The 24,789-nt window shown below is 38.0% G+C and overlaps 1 protein-coding gene across 2 annotated transcripts in view; it reads left to right on the top strand.

The window, feature by feature from the left end:
• Lin7a (lin-7 cell polarity scaffold A) overlaps positions 1–19,930 on the top strand; it is a 137,803-nt gene extending 117,873 nt beyond the window's left edge. For both annotated transcript variants that reach the window (XM_076853155.1, XM_076853156.1), the window contains 2 exons: positions 10,437–10,652; positions 19,216–19,930. In XM_076853155.1, the coding sequence (XP_076709270.1) occupies positions 10,437–10,652 (216 nt within the window). In that variant the 3' untranslated portion in view covers positions 19,216–19,930. The remainder of the gene's footprint in view (positions 1–10,436; positions 10,653–19,215) is intronic.
• The last annotated feature ends 4,859 nt before the right edge of the window (positions 19,931–24,789 follow it).

The raw sequence follows: 24,789 nt of genomic DNA, 5'->3' as shown, positions 1-24,789 counted from the left end.
TTTTTATGCCTTTAATTTCTTTCGTCTGTCTAATTGCTCTGGCCAGTGACTCGAGAACTATGTTGAACAGAAGTGGTGAGAGAGGGCATCCCTGTCTTGTTCCAGATTTTAGAGGGAATGCCTTCAGTTTTTCTCCATTCAGAATGATGCTAGCCTGAGGCTTGGCATAGATTGCTTTTACAATATTGAGGTATGTTCCTGTTATCCCTATTTTTTCTAGAGTTTTGAACATAAAGGGATGCTGTACTTTGTCGAATGCTTTTTCCGCATCTATCGAGATGATCATATGGTTCTTATTTTTAAGCCTATTGATGTGGTGAATAACATTTATTGATTTCCGTATATTGAACCAGCCTTGCATCCCAGGGATAAATCCTACCTGATCATGGTGCACAATTTTTTTGATATGTTTTTGTATCCGGTTCGCCAGAAGTTTATTGAGGATTTTTGCATCTAGGTTCATTAGAGATATTGGTCTGTAGTTTTCTTTCTTTGTAGTGTCTTTGTCTGGTTTAGGAATCAGGGTGATGTTGGCCTCATAGAATGAATTTGGTAGTTCTCCCTCTTTTTCTATTTCCTGAAATAGCTTGAAAAGTATTGGTATTAGTTCCTCTTTAAAGGTTTTGTAAAACTCTGCTGTATACCCATCCGGTCCTGGGCTTTTCTTAGTTGGTAGTCTTTTGATGGTATCTTCTATTTCCTCAATTGATATTGGTCTGTTTAGGTTGTCAATATCCTCCTGACTCAATCTGGGCAAATCATATGACTTAAGAAATTTATCGATGCCTTCACTATCTTCTATTTTATTGGAGTATAAGGATTCAAAATAGTTTCTGATAATCTTCTGTATTTCTGAAGTGTCTGTTGTGATATTGCCTTTTTCATCCCGTATACTGGTAATTTGAGTTCTCTCTCTTCTTCTCTTCGTTAGCGTGGCTAAGGGTCTGTCGATTTTATTTATTTTTTCAAAGAACCAACTTTTAGTTTTGTCAATTTTTTCAATTGTTTCTTTCGTTTCGATTTCATTAATTTCAGCTCTGATTTTAATTATTTCTTGTCTTCTACTTCTTTTGCTGTTGTTTTGCTCTTCTTTTTCTAGGATTTTGAGTTGAAGTATTAGATCATTTATTTGTTGGTTTTTTCTTTTTCTAAGGAATGAACTCCAAGCAATAAATTTTCCCCTTAGAACTGCTTTCAATGTGTCCCATAGATTCCGATATGTTGTGTCTGTGTTTTCATTTATCTCTAAGAATTTTTTAATTTCCTCCTTGATGTCTTCTATAACCCATTGATCATTCAGTAACCTATTGTTCATTCTCCAGGAGATGCATGATTTTTCCTTACTTCTTTTATCGTTAATTTTCAATTTCATTCCATTATGGTCAGATAAGATGCATGGTATTATCTCTACTCCTTTATATTGTCTAAGAGTTGCCCTGTGACATAATATATGATCTATTTTTGAGAAGGATCCATGTGCTGCTGAGAAAAAAGTGTAACTGCTTGATGTTGGGTGGTATATTCTATATATGTCAATTAAGTCTAGGTTATTAATTGTGTTATTGAGCTCTACAGTTTCCTTATTCAACTTTTGTTTGGAAGATCTGTCCAGTGGTGAGAGAGGTGTGTTGAAGTCTCCCATGATTATTGTATGGTGGTCTATTAGACTCTTGAACTTGAGAAGAGTTTGTTTGATGAACATAGCTGCACCATTGTTTGGGGCATATATATTTATGATTGTTATGTCTTGTTGGTGTATGGTTCCCTTAAGAAGTATGTAGTGTCCCTCTTCATCCCTTTTGATTAACTTTGGCTTGAAATCTATTTTATTTGATATGAGTATGGACACTCCTGCTTGTTTCCGAAGTCCATATGAGTGATATGATTTTTCCCAACCTTTCACCTTCAGTCTATGTATGTCTTTCCCTATCAAATGCGTCTCCTGAAGGCAGCATATTGTTGGGTCTTGTTTTGTGATCCATTCTACTAGCCTGTGTCTCTTAATTGGTGAGTTTAAGCCATTAACATTTAGGGTTATTATTGAGATATGGGTTGTTCTTCCAGCCATATTTGTTTATTTATGTTACTAAACATGGTTTGTTTTCCTCTTTGATTATTCCCCCCCCCTTTACTGTACTACCTCCCGCTGTTGGTTTTCATTGATATTTTCCATTTCCTCTTCCTGTAATATTTTGCCAAGGATGTTTTGAAGAGATGGTTTTCTAGCTGCAAATTCTTTTAACTTTTGTTTATCATGGAAGGTTTTAATTTCATCTTCCATCCTGAAGCTTAATTTCGCGGGATACACAATTCTTGGTTGGAACCCCTTTTCTTTCAGTGTTTGAAATATGTTATTCCAGGATCTTCTAGCTTTGAGAGTCTGTGTTGAAAGATCAGCTGTTATCCTGATTGGTTTACCCCTAAATGTAATCTGCTTCCTTTCTCTTGTAGCTTTTAAAATTCTCTCCTTATTCTGTATGTTGGGCATCTTCATTATAATGTGTCTAGGTGTGGATCTCTTATGATTTTGCACATTCGGCGTCCTGTAGGCTTCTAGGATTTGGGATTCTGTCTCATTCTTCAAGTCTGGGAAGTTTTCTCGTATTATTTCGTTGAATAGATTGCTCATTCCTTTGGTATGGACCTCAGTACCTTCCTGTATCCCAATGACTCTTAAGTTTGGTCTCTTTATGTTATCCCATATTTCTTGAATGTTCTGCTCATGGTTTCTTAACAGCTTTGCTGAGCTGTCTATGTTCTTCTCCAGTTGAAATACTTTGTCTTCATTGTCTGATGTTCTATCTTCTAAGTGTTCTACTCTGCTGGTAGTATTCTCAATTGAGTTTTTAAGTTGGTTTATTGTTTCCTGCATTTCCAGGATTTCTGTTTGTTTGTTTTTTATAACCTCTATCTCCCTGTATAATTGATCTTTTACTTCTTGGATTTGTTTATGTAATTGATTGTCAAAGTGGTCGAAGTGGTCTTTCATTGACTGATTTTGCTGTCTAATGTCTTCCTTGAGACTCCAGATCATCTGAAGCATGTATATCCTGAATTCTTTATCTGACATTCCATCTGCTGCAGAAATTACCTCTTCTAAAGTTGAGTTGACCTGCATTGCTTGTGGTCCTTTCTTTCCTTGTCTTTTCATATTGATCGCGTTTCTTTCTGCTTGGTGAAACTGTTGTGTTATTGATTTTTCTCCCTATATATTTATATTGCTCTTGTATAGCTGCAAAGTCTCCCTCGCAGGCTTTGGCGGTGGTTCTTCCCCTCCTCCAATTGAGGCAATGTGCCTACCACGCCGGGAGGCCGCTGTGCCTGTACTTTCGATGGGCCTGTTCTTTCGGTGGTCACAGGTCCGTCTACCTTGCAGGCGTGAGCAGTGGCTTTGCCCCTCCGCTGGCCACTAGGCCCGTTCTGTCTGTTGGTTGCAGGTCTGTCTACCTAAAAGGCGCTGGTGGCGGCTCTGCCCCTCCCCCAACTGGGGCGATGTATCTGGCGGGCCACTGGGCCTGTTTTGTCAGTGGTCACGGTTCCGCCTACCTTGCACGTGCGTGGAGCAGCTGTGTCCCTCCGAGAGTTGCTGGGTCTAACCTGCCAATGGGTGTCAAGTGCACCTACCTTGCAGGCCCGGGGGTAGCTCTGCCGCTCCGTGGGTTGCTGGGCCTGATATGCTGGTGAGACGCAGGTTTGCCTACCTTGCAGGCGCCTGGCGGCTCTGCCCCTCCCCCAACCGGGGCGGGGCGATGTGTCTGGCCGTCCTCTGAGCCTGTTCTGTTGGTGGTCAGGGTACTGCCTACCTAGCAGGCTCGTGGGGCAGCTGTGCCCCTCCACAGTTTGTTGGGCCTGACCTGCTGGTGTGTGGCAAGTGCGCCTTCCTTGCAGGCCCGGGGGTGGCTCTGCCGCTCCGCGGTTGCTGGGCCTGATCTGTTGGTGAGTCGCAGGTCTGTGTAACTTGCAGGCGCCCGGCGGCTCTGCCCCTCCCCCAACTGGGGCGGGGCGATGTGTCTGGCCGGCCTCTGGGCCTGTTCTGTTGGTAGTCAGGGTTCTGCCTACCTAGCAGGCTCGTGGGGCAGCTGTGCCCCTCCGCAATTTGTTGGGCCTGACCTGCCAGTGGGTGGCAAGTGCCCCTACCTTGCAGGCCCGGGGTGGCTCTGCCGCTCCGCGGTTGCTGGGTCTGATCAGCTGGTGATTCGCAGGTCTGCGTAACTTGCAGGCGCCCGGCGGCTCTGCCCCTCCCCCAATCTGAGCGATGTGTCTGGCAGTCCACTGGACCTGTTTTGTCGGTGGTCACAGTTCTGCCTACCTTGCACACACGTGGAGCAGCTGTTTCATTAGTGCCTGGGCACACTCTCCTTGTTTGCCTCCCTCAAGCCCTTAGTTTGTAGAGCTTGGGGCTGAGCACCCCCAGCAAACTTGCTTACCTTCTGGTAGCCACGCCCCCGTATCTGATGCAAGAGACCTCAGTTGTCAGCACCGGTGGGAGCTGTAGCCGTGAGTCCCATGCCAAGGCGAGTCGGTGCAAGAGACCTCAGTTGTCAGCACTGGTGGGAGCGGTAGCTGGGAGTCCCGCGCTGCGCGGTTCCCTCCGGCTCCTGTGCCAGCACCGCCGTGGCTCCCACCGGCTCCCGCGCCGCTGCTGCGGCTCCCGCCGGTTCCGGCCGGCTCCCGTGCCGCTGCCCTGGCTGCCGCCGGCTCCCTCGCCGCAGCCCCAGCTCCCGCCGGCTCCCTCGCCGCAGCCGCCGCTGCCGCCGTCTCCCTCGCCGCAACCGCCGGCTCCCTCGCCGAAGCCGCGTCTCCCGCCGGCTCCGTGCCGCCCTCGGTCTGGCTATTGCGCTCACAGGAGAGCTGGGAGGGGCCCTTAAGTTTTCCCCGCTGATCTATAGCTGAAAGAGCTGTGATCAGTCAAAAAAAAAAAAAAAAAAAAAAACAGAGATGATGACGTCAGCTCTCCAAGATGGTGGCCGCTGGCTTCCTCTGTGGTCTGACCGATGTGGAGAACCGAATTGGATGGCTTCCTTCCCCGTCTCAAGCCCAGAATTCAGCTCTGAGTACAGTATTTGCACAGCTGGCGGGAGCCTGCAGAATCCGTAGCACTGTATCTTTGCATTGTTATCTTACCGTCGTTTCCCAGCGAGCGCCGTAGACTCTGGCCGCAGGGCGATTTGCTGCATACGCAGCGTGACCCTCCGTGCGGACAAATCTCTCGCGTTTGAGCTCCAGTAGCAGGTCCTTATGCAATGGAAATCCTTCCTCTAGGTTTCGGAGCACTCCAATTTTGCTGGAAATTCCTAACAAGCTAGCTTTTATCCATTCTACCTTGTCTTTTTCCTGCTCAGTGACGCAGTACACGGGAGTGCTGCACTCCTTTCGCAGCCATCTTCTTCGCCTCCCACACATTTATTTATATAAACACACATATTCTTAAAATTAAATAATTAAAACATCTTATTGGAGAACAGCAAAACTATCAAAAGAACAAAGTGATCTATCTGGCTGCGACAATCCAATTTTACATTCTTGAAAATAATCCAGCCTTTTATTGTTCCATAGAAAATGTCTAGGGATTTGAATTTCAGTAATGGCTTGTCTGCAAATGTCTTATCCTGTACTCTTCCTTAATTTGGGGATTAAGAATTTGTGTGTGGAAAAATACAGGCAGACTTCTGTCATCCTGAAAATTCAAGGGCTTTAATGACAGCAGCAAATATTTGGTTTATCCTGTGAAAGGCACCTGAATGGATATTTATGGAATGGAAGACTAAACCATTTATTTTAATAAATTTTATTTAAATTTCAATAAATTTCTCCAATCCAAAAAAAAAGAAAAGAAAAAGAAAAACATCCAAAATCAATCACTATTACCTTTTGGGGAAAAAGTATGTCATTGTTTAGCTATATTGGGCCTTTTGAAAGCTGAGAATCACAGCCCACTAACAGTGACCCCTCCGGTCGCCTCATGATTTTCCTTTACTGGCCAACTCACACCCTTCTTCTAGGAGTTGACATAGCTTTTCCTCGCCATTAGTTTCTATCCTTCCACATGGCGCAAAACTGACCTACAATGTGTGTGTTTCATTTCTGGATTCCTTGTCCTCAGAAAGTAATACAGTGTTTTGGGGGGTTATTTTGTTTGTTTATTTTAATATTTTTTAGATGTTGATGGACCTTGATTCATTTATTTATATGCAGTGCTGAGAATCGAACCTAGGGCCTCACACATGCTAGGCAAGTGCTCTACCACTGAGCCACAACCCCAGCCCCAGTAGTATAGCGTTTTTGAAAAAGCAGTAGGTAGTAATAATGAGTTCAAATCTAGTCTTACAACAAACAAATTTATACAACGGGCTGGGTCCCAGCTCTTCTTAGTCTCTGTTTCCTTATGTCTTAAGACGAAAAGGATATAAATGAGATTGTTTCTAAGAGACTTTTCAGATATACTGTTCAGAGTTTCTGAGCTGCTTAATTGCACTAAGATATTGTAACCTCACACCCTTAATATCCTTTACTCCCTGATCATGTCATCTGCCCTTCAGATTAAGTAAAATCCAAAGAAATGGCTGATGTCACTCAGGAGCAGATGCATACATTTGAATGTAGATATGCCTGAAATAACCAGGAGGTATTGCCAACTCTTTGTTGTCCAACAAACGTTTTAAGCAACTTATGTCACAGAAAACTCAGCCAGGAGGATTTCCATGTAAATAACAGAGAAAAAACTACATACAGATTTAAGCATCTGGTAACTGAAGGGTACACAGATAGCAAGATTCCTTCCCAGAGCAGGCATCTCTTCTATCTGAGGTCTAACCAGAGTCAAAATGCAATTATCATGGGGGGTCAAGGGGAAGCTATTCATTCATGCACAAGTTTATGTATGTAGTATAATCCAAATTCTCTCTTATTAGAGAAGATTCTCAATCAACTAGGAAATTGAACATACCAGAAATAGTAGACATTTTAATATCTCACAAAGTGTGGAAATAGAAAAGCTACTGAAACATCACAATGCAGCCGTGTTTAAAGGTGGTTCATTTGTCAGCTGCTGATTTGCCACACTTCATCAAATAAACTACCTTCAAAACTTCCTAGGGCCTACTTACTTTTACATGAGATTGCTCACCAAACAAGTTTGCATCTGATTATTCACTGAGCTATTTTTTCCTCTGTTTCCTAAATGAAAAAAGATTCTTGTAAATATTAACTTCTTATGGTTATATGCTTAGCATTTCATTAGCGTGTGTTTATGAATTTTGAAAATAGTAAAAAAATATTTGAACTCTCCCTTCTAGTATTGATTTTTGAATGTGCATTTTTAAAAGATTTGACAGCGAAAATGTTTTTCAGGACAGGAATGTCTATTTATTTCCTAGTACATTTTATTTCATTCCAGTGAAAGCTGAAGGCCAGCCTCAGCATAACTATAATTTATATAAAGTTTTTCTTTAGAGTATTTTTTTTTGTTTTAGGACCATAAAATATTTCCTGAGTAACTAATATATGTGCTCATGTCTTCTGTATCCCCCCTCACCTTCTTAATAAAATCCAACTTTCACCAGATGTCCATTGGAAAGCCTTTTGTTAAATTAATTCATGCTAACAACTTTCTCAAATCTCAATATAATTATAACAAAGAGATAAATAATTACAAGCAAGGGAATGAAACCAAAAAGCACAGAATTTCAGGTTTTTAATTTTAAAGTTGGAAGCCTTTCCAGGTGTCCCCCAGCCATATACAAACCACATTCTCATCTGTGAGACCGTTGTCACAAGATTTCAGTGATTACTCAAGTTGTTACAAGGAATGATTCCTAAATCAGGAGGGCTTTATATATAGTTTGAGTAAAAATTAAAAAAAAAACTAGCTTAACTGTATATAAATAATCTGTCAAGTTTCAAAATGGGTTTTAAATATTTAGCAAGAAATAAAGTATACTTTCTATAAGACTAAGGAATAGATGAAGTCAAAAGCAGAAATATATGCCAAACCTTCAGGGTATAAGGGATACCCAGTAATGAGTGTTTGCACATCAACATATACATTTTAACTGAGCATCTTTTGGCTTTTTTTTTTTAATTCACTGAGCAAGACTTCCAAGAGTAGGTGGTATGCATTTTTGTTCTTACCATAAAATGGAAAGAAAAAACAAGGGGAAAAAAGCTACCTTATCCTTATTAAGAAATTATACAGAGGAACTGAAGGCACCCCAGAAATTAATAAATAATAGGTTAAGGAGACAAGTATATACCTTCAAAATTACAAAGTAGGCAAAGCAGGTAGAAAAAGAGAACCATCCAGGATGGGCCTTAACTATATGATCACTATTATGGTAGGAAAACTTGGTGATTTTTGCTTGTCTTAAGAAAAGACTTAAGATGCTGAAAGCAATTTAAAAACAAGGTTGATTGTCTAAAATAATAAATTCTATGAGTATTCTTATATGAATTCAAACCCATCTCTAAAATTCACCTTAGTTTCCAAATACTGATCAATTCTCTAATTTGTGTTATTTGATTTACTAAAGATATTTTCAGTAGTAGAAATGAAGTCGGATGCACTCCAGATCTCATATAATGGTTCTGTACCCTGGTGGGGAACACAGAGGAAGCTAAGAGTCCATCAAGAGACCTATTGATTCTGGTGATGGGAACTGAGTCAACATGTGATCCATGGATTAAAAACATCAAGACCAAAATTCTGAGTTTGAAGACCATAGAGTCTGCTTTCTGTAAATTATTGTATGGGAGAGGATAACTTTGATAGTTCCACAGGGCTGAGTGTGGACTCATGGCTATTATTTCTCTCAACCCTTTGCCCCTGCCATGAAAGCCCATGCCCTGCATTAGTACCACAGTCCTCCCGTGGCAGCTCTGAATCACAGGCACAGTGCCTAAACAGAGATAATGGGCCTCTCACGGTCTGGCCTAGAATCTACAACCTATTAAATGAAAGCAGATAGAACAAAAGCCAAAAAAAAAAAAAAAAAGCCTGGAAACTAATCAACTGGCCTAGAAAAGGAGTGAACCAGCGTTATTAAAACATATAAACATGCAACTTTTAATATTAAAAAAGAAATTATGCACAGCTGAACCACCAAGTTTTCCTTTAAAAGGAAAATTTCATACCGTATCAAATTCTGTTGGTACAAATTACAAAGAAATTACAAGCACACAGAAAACAGAGTTTATATTGTGTAATATTTTCAAAGTTTTCCTCTGTCTTTAATGTTGTTCCAAAGAATTTAGTAGGATAAATGCTTAATAAAAGTCTGCTAAGAGACTCTGTTCATGATTGAATGAATAATTAAAAGAATGAATTAATCAATGAAGGTGCCTATTTTCCTAGACTTTCACCACAGATAAAAATTCACTCTACCTAAAACCTCTTTAAAACCTCTGCTTACTGTGCAATCCAGACATGGAGAATTGGTTATGTAAGTTGCCTCCAGGGCTCACTGTGCCCAATTTTTAAACCCTTATTATCTGTGCTCTACTCCAACAAATGACAAGTGGTGCTTTTACATGCTGCCAGTGACAATATTGTTGCTAAATTCAAACCTTTTCTTCCTCAGTTCACATTCATCTTTCTGAAGCAAGGGTTAGAATTGGACATAATCCTTTAAATTTCCAAATGTGTAGAGTAGTAGTAATTATGAATCTCATATATTACAATTGATATGAGCTTGAGATGTGAATTACTGTATTTTTTGGTAGCTTAATCCGATACCGATTTCAAGTTTCCCCCTTCCAATTGGGCTATGAAAATGTAATCTTAACCAACTGTAGTTGGCCTCCTCTGCCACCCAGTGCCACTCAGATGTTCTGATAATCAGTTCCTAGATCCTGTGTTCAGTTCCTGTGTTCCTAAATCACACAGCCAATTTTTCTTGAAATTTTATTGAAGAAGTTAGGCACAAAGGCCTTTACACTACAATCTTGTAAAATATTGGTCATGTCACCCACCCTAGGAATCAGCTGAGAGGAATGAGAAGCGTTCTCATTTCTTTGTAGGATCCCTCAAAATCTGATTACTATCTCAAAATTAAAAAAAAAAAAATAGAAGAGTAGCAATGTAGCTCAGCAGAAGAGTGCTTCATGAGGTATGGTGCTCAATCCCCAGTACACCATAAAAAAGTACCACACTAAAAAAAAAAGAAAAAGAAATCCCATTCAAAATGTTAGCATTTCTTTGTCATTTTTCACCCTCCTGACTTGAGCCCCCAATCTGATTCATTCTCTGTCCTGATGAAGCCTACAGGCTCACAGTTCAGCTATGAACATAATAAATGATGGTGATGGTATTATATCCCACTTGCTGTGCTTGCTTCAACTTTTAAACTCTGGACTTTCAATAGGATACTAATTTCAGTTCAGTCTCTCAGGGAAGAGAACATGGAAGGTCTTCCCTGTAACAAACGTCCTTGTCTTTTCAGAGCGTGGAAGGAGAGCACCATGAGAAAGCTGTGGAACTACTCAAGGCTGCAAAGGACAGTGTCAAGCTGGTGGTCCGATACACCCCAAAAGTCCTGGAAGAAATGGAGGCTCGCTTTGAGAAGCTGCGGACAGCCCGGCGTCGGCAACAGCAGCAATTGCTCATTCAACAGCAGCAGCAGCAGCAGCAACAAACACAGCAAAACCACATGTCCTAGGTGAGCAGTGCCTGGTTCTATATAAGGAAGGTCCCTTAGATGCGATCGAAATTGTTGTTTTTAAAAATACGATTCCCTAACTGAAACAACATCACTACATCTAATAGTCCAAACAAAATCAATCAAATCAAAAGACAAGGATGTCAACAAAAGTAAGCATATATCACATAGTTTTCTGTTTGTTTGTTTGTTTTTTATGGGTGAATCAATATAGTCTCAAGGAATGTTAAAGAAATTAATATATTTGGGGAGGGGCAAGTACAGATTCTAAGATGCCTTTATACAATTAGGAAATGCAGTCTCTGTGCTAACCCGGATCTACGTGTACAAACTGTACAACCTTACAGTGCTGGCCTTGTGAACATCTTGAGAAGAAAGCTAAAATTTATGGGAAACATGTTCCACCTAGAAGAATGAGATCTGCCAGTGCTCAGAATCTGAGAGATCTTGAAGTTCATTTTTGTTATTCATTTAAAATAGATCTAAGATTCTCTTTCTAAACTCCACTTGGCGACTCAGATGCTAAATCAAGTGTTGCTGTGTATTTCCAAGAAAATTGAAGGAAAAAATATTGACAGTAAAAGTCACCATCATTGAAGTGCCCATTGTGTGTGAGGCTCTTATACACATTATCCCTAATACTATGAAAAAAATCCTTCAAGGCAAGTGTCATTAAATCCTGCCTCTTTGGATGAACAACCTGATATTTCAGTAATTTCACTGGATTCCTCATAAACCCATTTACAGGAAGCACAGAATTATTTTTCTCTTACTCTACCATGTACTTCATCTGCCAATATCAGATGTTCTGAAGTTACATACATTTTTCTTGCTATTCTTTGGAAAAGACAGTTTATATCATCAAATACCTTTGCACTACAATGTACACAGGTGTGTATTTGAAATGAGGCTCAAATATTCTTGGAAAAATGATGATGGTAGGTTTGAGTTATTTCATATTAGATTACAAATCGCACAACCAGGGACACTGGATGTAACATGAAGTTTTCAGATTTTTGTGACTCTTATGAAAAGGAGAGGCTATGTAGGGGAGCTTTTAAAAAATGTACGGGATTTATCCTCTGACACTCTTGGAAATTTAACCATCTATCTCCCATAGCCTGCTGCTTTTATTAGACATACAATGGCTTTTATCTTTTTCTAGAACTACATTTTCATTCTAAAATGTGTATTTATTCAACAATAAATACCTCCTTGGCACTCCCATGGGCCAGGCCTGTTCAAGGAGTTTCAGGAGCAAGCATTAGCAAAGTCCTAGATCTCATGATGCTGACAGTCTGGTGGAAGAGAAATTTATTTAAAAAAAAAAAATGTAAATTAAACACTTCCTATTGGGACCAGTGTTTTACCCAGTTATAGAGTAATTAAGGCTGTTTGAATAGAGACTGGTGAGTGGAGACTTCAGGCTCTGTTGTCAGGAAAGACCTCTCAAAGGAGAAAACATTTAAGATGAAACTGAACAAAGAGGAGAAGCCACAAAGAGAGACTAAGAGGAGGAAATAGCCAGTACAGTGGTGCACAAGCTACTTGATGTTTGAGGAATAAAGAAAACCTGGGTAGTTAGGGGCTAGAGAGGGAGGAGGAAAGACAGTAGTGGTTTAAAGGGCACCAAGATGGGTGGGGGCCAGCCACAGAGTGCTTTGCAAAGCCCCAGGGAAATGAGGTGCCCTGAAGGTTTTAAAGCAAAAGAGCGACCAGAATTTATGTACCATAGAGATCATTCTAGCTGCTGTGAAAATGATGATTGCAGCGTAAGAGTGGAAGCAGAGCCAACTAGAAAACACAGTGGTCCAGGCAAGAGATGTGGTGGCTCCTGCTAGATGATGTGGTTACGATGGAGCTCTGTAGACAGAACAGAAAAAGTCATTTCACCCATAGTCTTTACTTCTGTTATCCAGCTGTACTTTCAGAATCCTTTCAAAGGTCCTTTCTTAGTAATAATAACAATCCACCCTGTAACACCAACGAGCTTTCTGTTAATCCTATTGTTTCTTCCATCTTTGGTTATATAGACTTACACCAATTCTCCTCATTGATTTACAACACTGGCCCTGAGTAAGATTGTTCAGTAGTGTTCTGAAAGAAAAAAAAATTGCCATTCTGATTTCTGAGATCTTTCTAAAAGCTTCCAATATCATGTTCATCCAGTTATTTTAGAAGTATATAATTTGGCCATAAATATTGGTGGGACCATATACTAAATTTCATTTCTCTATTTCATCAGTCCTCATTTAATCACCTCTGAATTTCCTATTGGTTCATTACAAGAGACCAACATTTTTAACAAAAGCTTGTTTGCAAACTGTTTTGTTTTGTGTTATTGTGCAGGATATGTTAGAGTTCTATTTATGTGGACATGAAACTTATACTGATGCCTGTCAAGATGGCTCTTGCAGTACACACAGCCAAGGCCCCTAGAGATGAAACCAATATTGACCATTTCAAGTACAAGTAAAACACACCCAAGTCATGTTGTCCCTGGATTTTGTGGTTAATTCAGTCAAAGAGACCTATATTAGTTCTTATTTAATTTTTAATTAATTCAATTTTTAAGCATCAGATGGGATTTGTTACACTTGTTAGCTCATACTACAGATGTTTTTAAGAAGAAATGTCAAGTTTATTTGACCTATTTAATTTGGAACAGATCTCATATTTTTTTTTAAAGGTCAACCAGTCAAGCAAAGACTAGGTAAAGCAAAATATTGTTAGATATTGTCTTATTATTTTCTATGCTCAAAATCAGAAATAATTTATTTTCTCTGAGATGGTATCAAGTATGAAGGGACTAGCAATGGTAAATGGGGGATAAAAATAACAAAGGGGTTGAATACAACTAGTGTGTGAGAAATTTTCTGTTAGGCCTCTTCTGAATCTTAAACTCTCCTGAAGTAAAGATCTGTTGTATTTCTCCCTTACTTCCACTTGATAACTCACAAAAAGGTTGTATTTCCCAAATTGTAGAAAAACAAAAAGTACTCTACATTTCTATGATAGAAATCTAAGCACAAAATGTAAATATAGGAAGTTTTCCTGCTATACCATTTTTTTTGAGCTTTTTTTGAGCTATACCATTTTTTTATGCAGCTTTTAGCATCTTAGTTTTAAAATGTGATTTTTTTTGTATACATTCACATTTCACTCATATTCCCAAAGAATAAAAGCAAGAAGGAAGAGGAATATTTCTTGAGATATCAACATTCCCCCAAAAATCAAGAATAAACTGTTGTCTTTGCTGGATGTAGGGTGGAGAATTCATTACATTCAAAACCATGCTAAGTATTTTCAGATTTATAAAGTAGCTGGCATTTTTCAGTGGCCTCGCTGGCTCTCTTCAGACCTCGATTTTCTTTAGTTTGTTCACTATTGAAATTATGCTATGCCATCTATTACCATCACCAGAGCTGTGGTCCTGATGATCTGATCCAGGGGTTCATTACCAAAATCACCATCCCAGTCACTAGGAGAACCAGATCCCAGAGAAAGACCCTGATAAAAATAAATCTAAGGAATTTAAAAACGCCAATCAGAATTAATGAATACCAAGAACTTTTCCAAGAGCTTCATGTATATTAAACCACTTAATCTTCACAGCAGCCTTATTAGGCTTAGGTACTATTTTTAATCTCATTTTTGAGTAGGGAACGGAGGCATATAGGAGTTCTTAAAGTGTATGAAATGTTTCACAGCTAGCAAATGCCAGGGGTGGGATTTGAACCCAGGATCTTGAACATAACCACTCTGACTCCTCTGTTTAAAGGAACTTGACCTTTGGTTCTCTGATTTCAGCTCATAGAGTCCTTCATGAACTTTCTAGGGATTCAGTCTGATGCTGCTTGTTAAAGGTGTCCAAGTTTTCCTCACCACTGACCTCCAAAAGATTTAACCATACTTCACAGACCTTCATCACTATAACCTTTCTTTGGCCGCCATGAAGTCACCACAAATTTAGTGGTGAAAAAATAACAAAACGATGTATTATCTTGTAATTCTATAGGATTCAACACAATCCATCTCAGAATTTCAGTGTCATTTTCCCCAAAATAGAAAAATATTCCAAAATTTGTATGAATCCTTGAATAGCTAAAGCAGTCCTGAGCAAAAAGAACAAAGCTAGAAGCACCACACTATGTGACTTCAAAATCTATGTGGCTCAAGTGGTAACGCACTCACCTAGCATACATGAGGCACTGGGTTCGATTATCAGCACCACATAAAAAAATAAACAAAATAAAGATATTGTGTCCACCTAAAACTAAAAAATAAATATTAAAAAAAATCTATTACAAAATTGTAGTAATCAAAACAGCATGGTAAGCCGGGCCCAGTGTCACACTTCTGTAATCCCACAGACTTAGAAAGCTAAAGCAAGAGGATGGCAAGTTCAAAGCCAGCTTCAGCAACTTAACAAGGCCCTAAGCAACTTAGCAAGACACTGTCTCAAAATTAAATATAAACAGGACTGATGAAATAGTTTAGTGGTTAAGCACCCCTGGGTTCAATCCCCAGCATCAAAAAAAAAAAAAAAAAAAAAAAAGAAAGAAAGAAAGAATTATGCCAAATAAATAGCTGTATTTTATATTCATATATTCATTTCAGTGTTATTCACAATAGTTAAGATAAGTATACAACGTAAGTGTTCATTGTCAGTTGACTGAATAAACAAAATCTTGTATATATACACAATGGAATATTATTTAAGGAAAAATTCTGTCATTTCCAACAAAATGGATGAACTTGGAAGACATTATGCTAAAATGAAATAAGCCAGACTAAGCAAGATGAATGCCATGTAATCTCACTTAGGTGTGGAATCTAAAACATTGAACTCACCGAAGCAGAGAACAGAATGATGGCAACTAGAGGCTGGGGAAGGGGCCAAAGGGAAAAGGGAGATAATCAAAAGATACAAGTTTCAACAAGGCAGGGGGAATAAGCCTTAGTGATCTATTGCAGAGGATGTAGACTATAATAAATAACAATTCCTTATATAGTTCAACATTGCTGAAAGAGTAGATACTAAACGTTTTCACTGCACATGCAAAAATGATAAGCTTGTGAGGTGAGAGATTTGTTAATTAGCCTGGTTTAATCATTCCACATTATAAACATATATCAAAACCACATTGTACCTCATAATACATATATAATTATTTGCAATGACAAAATAAAATTTTGAAAAATACTCCCTTGTAATTCTGTAGAATGGAAGTTCAGCAGTCTCACGAGGTTTGGGGAGACTCTACAGGCAAATTCATTTCCTTGCCTATCCCAGTTTCTAGAAACTGCTCTATGTCTCTGTCTCCTTGACTCTTCCTCCGTCTTCAAAAACCAGCAATGGGGGGAGGGGGGTCAGATCTTTCCTATAGCATTGCTGTTATCTCTGCTTCCATTGTCATGTCTGTCTCTTCTTCTTTCTTCTAATCTTCCACTTTTGTTGTTGTTGCTTACAAAAATTCTGGTTGAATTGACTGATACTGGTTTCCATGTAATGTTTATTCTAATTATGAAAATGAAAATAACATGTTCACTGCTGAAGTTTTAGACAGTTCAGAAGTATAAAGAAAAAAATCAATCATTCAGGAAAATCTCCCTTCATTTTAGCGTCCATTCTTTGTTTTTTTCTGTATATTTAAGATTCCATGTACCTATGTATATACGAGCTTATTTTCATATAGGCTCATACCCCATGTTCTTAATGTTAACCTGATTTTTTAAAACTGAACATTATGATGCATACTAGTAAATTTAGGTCCACATTTTAAATAACTATGTGGAGTTATTAAATTCTTTATACCTTATTGGATTTGATTTGCTGATATTTTTGTTGAATCTTCATTCTGAAAAGTATCAGTCTGTAGCTTTCTTTTTCTGTATGTCTTTGTCTGATTTTAGTATTAGGGTAATGATGGTCATATAAAATGAGTTAGGAAGTGTTACCTGTGCTTTTATCTTCTGAAAGAGGTCATAGAGAATTGTTAGAATTTTTATTTTGGTAGAATTACCAAATAAAGCTGTCTGGGCCTGGTGCTTTCTGTTTGGGGAGTTACGAGTTGTCAGATTATCTGTCTTTTCTTGTATGAGTTTTGGCAGGCTGTGTCTTTCAAAGAATCAGTTCATTTCAACTAGTTTATCAAGACCTTAAATAGAGAGTTGTAATATTCTTTTATTGTCTTTTTAATGATTTGAGTGATGTCTCCTCTTTCACTCTTGATAGTAGTAACTTATATCCTCTTTTTCTCCTTAGTTAGCCTAGCAAGAAGTTTATTAATTGCACTGATTTTTTTTTAATGAACCAAGTTTGGGTTTCATTGATTTTCCTATTTTTCATTTCATTAGTTTCTGCTCCACTTATTATTTCTTTTCTTCTGCTTACTATGGACTTAATTTATTCTTTTTTTTTCTAGTTTCCTAAGGTGGAAGCTTATGTTACTAGAAGCCACACCAAGGAATCCTGTATTTGGTCCCCTGCCTACATAAGAAATGAGCAAACAATATAAAAAGAAAAGTGAATTTAATTTAATTGTAGCTTGCCCCAAACTGGGAAGGTAGCTAATTCATAGGCCCTACAAAGTGGTTACAATTTACAGAAATAAAAGCCAGAGAATGCACACATGTAGATTTAGCTAGATCATGCTAGCCAGAGTATGTCAGAAATCTAGGCTTTTCAACCCTTGCTGGCATCTGCACAGGCTTTGGGGACAATGTCTCAGTTCCCATTGTCAGTATGAGGAAACTGATATTGAACAATAAATTTTACCAGGAAATGGAAAGGAAACAATCAATTGGGAGCTTTTAAATTTTAAAGGAGTTCTGTTATACTTAGGTGATCGCTATTAGATCTTTCTTCTTTTGAAGAAAGAATGCCATAAACTTCCTTCTATACACCAATTTCACTGGATCCCAGCATTTTGATAAGCTATGTTTTCTTTTTCATTTCGTTCCAAGCATGTTTTAATTTCAGAGTACTTCTTTGTCCTATCCCTCTTCCACTTTCACAGTGGGCCCTAGATGTATGCTATTCTATCTTTAACATCAACTGATCTGCGACCATAAGTCCACCTACAACTTTAATTTCCCGATGACATGTAATCAACACGTTCACAGGTTCTGAAGAAGAGGACATGGAACTGTTCAGGGCTTGGGGAGGCACTATCACAATGGCTCGCTTAGTGTTGGCAAAGCAATTTGATTAAGAAAACCCATACTAAGATAGAAAAGAGGATTTTGCTTAAGAAAATGAAATGTTAACCTGTTGAATTATGAATGATAGGCCTGAGGGAAATAATAAGAACATTTGGTGCAGACAGTTCGTCCCAGAGGTATTTTGGAGACCTACACGGGGAAACCAATGTCCTCCCAGTTGCTGATGTATCTCTTACTCCTCTGCTGCATGGATGAAGAGCTCCAAGCCTCTTAGCAAGACTCACCCTTTCTGAGTCTCATTCCCTCAGAACATGTGATACATTGTAATTTAATTAATAAAAAACTCAGTCTCTAGATCTTTGTCACCTAGCAGCTGAGTGACCTTTAGGAAGTTATTCGGTCAGAAACTCAGTAAAGCGGTCTGTTGTGGATATTAAATAAGAAAAAAATATAAGGTTCTTAGCAAAATATGTGGCAATTAGTGTCAACTCGATAAGTTTTGGTCAGTAACAGCAATAGTAGTAGTAGAATGCTGTAATAGTTAAAAACGTTAATGACATGCCAGCTGTTTTAATTGTGTTCCTGTTAAGAGACACCTAAGGAAGCACAGTGGCCTCACATGTGGTTTTCAGTTCACTCTGGAAGCCCCAGTGGGCTTTTATCACCTCTCTAGAAGGCATGGTAGCTGGAGAGGGATAGTACAAAATAGGCTAAACAATTTTGTTAAATATCTGTTTTGGAAATGATTTTCAGTATCCATTGAATTAAAAATAGCAGCAGCTCTCAACACAAAGATTGGAAACCACAGTTCCCTCTGAAAGAAATGACTCCATCATGGTGGAAAAGTGACAGGCTTGGGGGAAGTGTTTAAGGAAGCAGCTCCCCCAAATCTGCTGGCGTGGACACGTTCTAGTTCTCTTCTAAACAGGGTCGGGCTGACCTTGTAGGAGGAGAGACAGGCTTAATGTGTGCCTCAGAGAAGGGACATTGGTGCTTCTAGCTTGTCAGCAAGAGGCTTTGCTGTTTTGTTTCTCAACAAAACCACACTAAATGCCTGGAGAGTTATAATATAAATGTTATTTATATTTTGCCTACATGAAGAGAAATAGAATCATCATGGTGAGAAGAAGTGTTCTATATTTAAAATGTTTCCAAATGGTGCTTTTTTTATTTTGTTTTGGGGAATGACTGTGGCTTTTCCAGCCTCATTCGATAATTACTTCCTTTACAAACATCAAATGATCTTTTTTCATGTGTGTAAGATTGTGCATGAATGACAGCACCCAAAATAATTCTTGCTGTTCTCACACAGCACATGCTCCTTTGGTATTTTTAGCATATCAGTAGTTGATAAATGAATACTAATCACTGATTTCACTCTTTTCCCCTCTTTCAGGCCCTTGAATGAAAGCTACTTGATCCAACATCTAACAGTCACAAGTTTGAAAAACGTGCTTCAGAATCCCAGCACATAGTAAAGGCAAAGACAACACTGATAATTATACCTGTCAAGAAGCTGTGAACACATGGTGTATAAATTCTTTACCACGGCAACTCGACACCTTCTATCTCTGGGCTTGAGTGGCCCTGTCACCCCCACCCCACCCTTCCCTGTTCACTGGCTCTTTACACACACACAGACTTTCCATTCACTGCAGTGAATTCTCAGTGTGTAGAGGGAGAGATGCTGTCCAGTCTGCAGACCGAAACAGTGTGAGAAGAGTAAAGTCTGTGACTTTGGAATAAATCACCAGGGCCAGGATTAAGTGAGTCTTTGGTCTATAGCTTTTCCAGAGATTAGCAAGCCCCTCCTCAGGCCCTAATTCAAACTGTATCAGTTCAAGGTGGTTGTCACTTGAAAGAATCCTACACTCTGCCCTTGGGCCCTGGCCCCTCCACAATCCACATTGCTGAGTTGTCTGAGTTGGAATTCCAGTTCATTGCGCACTCAACCTCTACCCTCCTTTGGAAAATGGCAAGTTATTACACTGTATTTATAGTCTCTTCATGCTCTAGAAGCAACTGGCTTTTTATTTTCTGTTTCCATGAATTTTATTATGCATTAACAGAGTGGGACACTTTTAGCTCAACTTTTAGTTTGCTAAAAACAAAGGTAGGAACTCTAGTACTATACTTATTTTAATTTAAGTATGGTTTGTATCTATTATTAATTCTAACAGAATATAATGTATATTTATTCCACTATATATATACATATATACATATATATATTATCAGAATACATTTGTTACAACTTAGATTCTTTTCTTACCAAGCATTATGACTCTGGTGAAAGGATACTAGGAAAAGAACTAGCTTTGTGAACGGATCCTCACATCACAAATACAACCCTGCTCTCAATTTTAATTTTTATTAAGTTTTATATTTTTGATTGTTAAGCTCTGGAGAAATCCAAACGCTGCATACACAGATGTACTGTCATGAAAGTCTTTAAAATTTAATACTTTAAAGCTTAGGAGATATATATATATATATATATATATATATATATATATATATATATATATTCACATAAAGTTTAGGTCAGTTTCCCCAAATATAAAATGTATGGTTTTGGCAGTCTAAGATCAATCAAAAATATTATTTCTTTTTCAATGAAGCATATGGAAACCAGAAACCAGTGTTATCAATATTGTGAATGGTACATGCTGCTTCTTCCAGAGGGAAAGATTACTTAGTTCATTTATGGAGCCACTTACAGAGATCACAATGTTTGGCTCGTGATAACTCTAGGCACCTAATCTGATTTTACATCATGGAATGAATAGGAAGCAATCATTATTTCAGCACTTACTGCCTTAAGCACAAAGCTGTAGCTGAAAACATGATAATTGCCCAGTTAAAACAATCCAGACAGATCATTAAAACAGAGGCAAATATTTAAATAGTCCCTTTCCTCAGATGCAGAAATTCCCAAGATATAATAAATTTGACATTTCTGATAACTCCCCAAAATAAAAATTTATGAAGCTCAGTTTAGAGACGATCATCTTACAAATAAATCCAATGAGAATGACCCAGCCCATTTTATTTTTCCATTGGGTGGCATCACTGTCAATACCAAGTCCTCACTGATGGTCACAGTGCATCTCCCTCAGGAGACAAATAGCAAGGAAACTGGGAGTTCACCAATTCATTTCAACATCATCTTGCTGTGTTAACAGGTTCCCATCCTTGAAAACATATCATTTTTTTTTTTACTAGAAAGAAGTGGGGACGTGGGTGGGGACAACAATGACCCTGAATGTTATGTAAAATAGGTTTATAAACAAGACAAGCATGGTAAGAGGGAATAAATGGAAACTATATGAGCATTATTCAGTTTGAAATATAGTTCTCATTTTTATAAGAAAAATTTAATGAAACATATATTTTAGTTATCATTTAAAAAAGAAATATTAAAGCTATTCAGACAATGCCACAGGATTCTCATAAGAGGAAATCATTGCACCCTTGTAATGAGAAAATGGTCATTTCTACATATTTCAATACATTGTATAAATTTGGAGCTTAAGGTTCGTATGCTTTCATTTAGTGGTTAAGTGTTCAGTTCAGTGATGTTGATGCTATATGGCTTCACACCAACACACCTATCCTCAAGGCACCACAGAAGCAACTGTGAACAGATACTGTAAGTTTATGTTTTTTACAAGTCTGTATTTTATGCTTCCTTTGTATAATGTTAAGTGCTGATAAAAGTATTTCAGGTTGTTTGTCAAAGTGAAGGGCCAATACATCATGCCCATGGCATCTAAGGACAGATTACATGTCGCAGTGCTCCTATGTACAAATGGACAATTCTCTTCAGTAAAATTTAGTTTGTTGAAATCTAAGCCAACCCCTAAAATTTTAATCAAAGGATCCATCCCTAAGACTTAAAAGAGAACCCTTGTGGTTCCCTTAAGTGTCAATGAAGCCAGAGGGAAAGGGAGAAAAATTACCATAATTTGTACTAATGCTCATTATTATTAATTATACTAGAGTCCCTGATATCCCAAGTCATATTTAAAAACAGTAAAGACAAGCAGATTTATTTTAAATGAAGCTCAATCTTCAATAAAATAAATTAGGTATTAAAAGTTACATGAAAATTGATTCTGACTCATCAGGGACCCTGGTGAATTTCAGTTCTTTCCCTTATTCAAGTTAGTGGCCAGTGGGTCCGATTTTTCTAAACTCTTTCCTGCTATGATTTAAACTGCAAACACACAGTAAACACACCATAAAAGAATTCCAGAACCTTTTCACTGGAGCATTTACATTTTGATTCTGTTGCCATTTGAAACAGAACATCTGCAGGGAGATAATGAGCTTAAATTACAATTGACTTTGGAAAGAATAACAGACTTTTGTGCTTCCTCAATCATGTAATCAATAGGGAATTCTCTAGTTATGTGAACTACCATTATCTTTTAAGACAATGCTAAGATCTAAATGCAAAAATCTAGCATTCAGGGGCTTTTTAAGGATTTGAGGCTGTCTCTGAAGAACTTGGCTGGAGATGCATTACATCAATTTACAAATGCAGTTTCCAAAAGTGACAGCAAACTGATCTTATCTCACTGCATTTTACTCAGCTGAAAATATAGGACACCAAGACATGGAATATTTTGTCTACATTACTTTAAACATCTATAGATATTTGTGGATGCGTGAATAATGCCTGAATTTATCTTTTTTTTTTGTCAAGTTTGTGCTTATTACACACACACACACACACACATACACACACACCACTTTCAGATAACATCATGAAGTACATATCAATTCTCTGAATATTCAGAGGCCAATATACAGCAAGATGGTCTCACTCACTCGTTCTTCTCTGGGTCTCAAACTCCAGGAGATAAGAAACTGTAAATTCCTTGTCCATAGCTTGGCCCAATGTAGACACTTGGTAAATATTTGTTGAATGAATGAATAATTAAGGAAGTGGAAAGATAAATAACTACATTTTGCATTCTGATAATTTTTCACATTTCACTAACATACAGTATACTGATGGGCACTCTAATTTCTAAATGTCAGAGTTAGGACCAGAATTGATTCTTCAATTTTTTTTTTTTTTTTTAGCTATATGAATTTGGAATCAAATTACTTCAAAGGTTTCAGGGGTTCAAAACCTTTAGATCGATGTTTGGGAATTCTATTCCTTTTTTTTTTTTTTCAATGAATAAAATCAAAGCTTTCTAGTTCTTTATGAAAGTACTTGGAATTATTTGGCAGGGATGATCCAAAGGTGGATCCTTATTTCTAAATTTTATAAAAAGGCATGTTTTAGCTGGGTGTTGTGTAGTGTACCCCTGAGACTCTGGAGGCTGAGGTAGGAGGATTACAAGTTCAAGGCCAGCCTTCTGAGCAATTTAGTGAGGCCCTCAGTACCTTGGTGAAAATTTGTCTCAAAAAAATAAAAAGCACCCTGTGTTAAATCCCTAGTACCCAATTTAAAAAAAAATTGTTTTAGTTTCTAAAAAAGAAGAAAAATCACATAATTGAGCATAATTATTAATATCCCTTTAAATATTTATTAAGAATATTTCTCTAAGGAATTCATAGGCAACAGAAACACCATTTCTGAATTTTCTCCTGCTTTCAAAAGGTCACTTCCTTCTTATTCCTAGAAATGTACCTGAGCTAAAAGCTAATCATACACCTACTCAAATTTTTCCACATGTTTATTCATTTAACAAATATTTACTGCATATCTAATACATGTTAATTTCTGGAAACCTTGAGACATAAGACAGATATAGTCCCCTCAACCTTTGCTCTAGTCATAACTAGAGTTCATTGTCCATTGGGTCACCTTCATACCTGTTAGAATGAGTAAAATCCCACTCCATGGACATCAAGAAATACTCTTTACACAGATTTATGTGAGCTTGCTTTTCTAAACACATCACTCAGAAATGCTTATTGGTGTCACATATAAACCACAGTTAAAACCCAGACAGGTAGGTAATGACTTATAACATTTATTCAGCTCTCCCTATTTTTAGCTACTGTGTTCATGAACCATCTCATTGAATCCTTTCAACAATCCTATTCATTGGATTCCATTTTATATTGAAAACTGAAGCACAGATAGGTAACATGTCCAAGGTCACACAGCAAGTGGAACTGGGAATGGAACCCATGCAGTCTGACACAAGAGCTCACACCTAATCATTGTCTGTGGTTTTGGGGGATACCATTACATTAAAAAGAATAAGTCATTAAAATCAATGAGTCATTGTATATAAATAGTACTTTGAAATTGTAAAGTAGTATACAAAAGATACTAGTAAATTATTACTGTTGGTCAACAAACCGTATCAGTAACAAAAGCAGAGTTAGAATTCAATCTAATGTTATAGCTCACTCTCATGAAGACTATTTCAAGCCAGGGACATGGGTAAAAGTACAGATCCAGAAAATTTCTGACATGCGATAAGTATTTCAATGACTTTTCAGAATTGTCATTAGCCACTGTGTCTATTTGGTGCTACAAAAACTGAACAAAACAAAATCCCTGCTCTAAGGGCTTACATTAAATACACAGTGTGGAGATGAACCAAGGATATTTCACATTTGTGGGGAAGGATTGGGCAACTGTACCATTTTTTTTTCACATTTGCATGTGTATCATGTCTTTCTAATTGTTTTTGTTTTTGTTTTGAAAGAGCTGCAAAATTGTGCAGTGGTTTAACCTGACCAAAGTGGTATTATGCTGCTGGGAAGTAAAAGTCTTAGATACCAGACTGGAAGTATTGTTTTTATTATCATTATGTAGAGGAATATTTAGATGTTGAAGGCCGCCAGATATTTGAATGCTAAATTTCTTGTTTCTCCATTTCTGACCACACAGTGTGGTTCTTTATTGAGACTTGGATTCTGTAAAGGAAAAATTGGGAAACGGTTTTCTCGTACTCAACACATAACACTTATGTGATCAGGTGATTGTGGGGGA

The sequence above is a fragment of the Callospermophilus lateralis genome, chromosome 4 (assembly GCF_048772815.1).
Source record: "Callospermophilus lateralis isolate mCalLat2 chromosome 4, mCalLat2.hap1, whole genome shotgun sequence".
Lineage (NCBI taxonomy): Eukaryota > Metazoa > Chordata > Mammalia > Rodentia > Sciuridae > Callospermophilus > Callospermophilus lateralis.
Note: the sequence above shows the minus strand (reverse complement) of the source record. Positions and strands in the feature narration are given on the sequence as shown.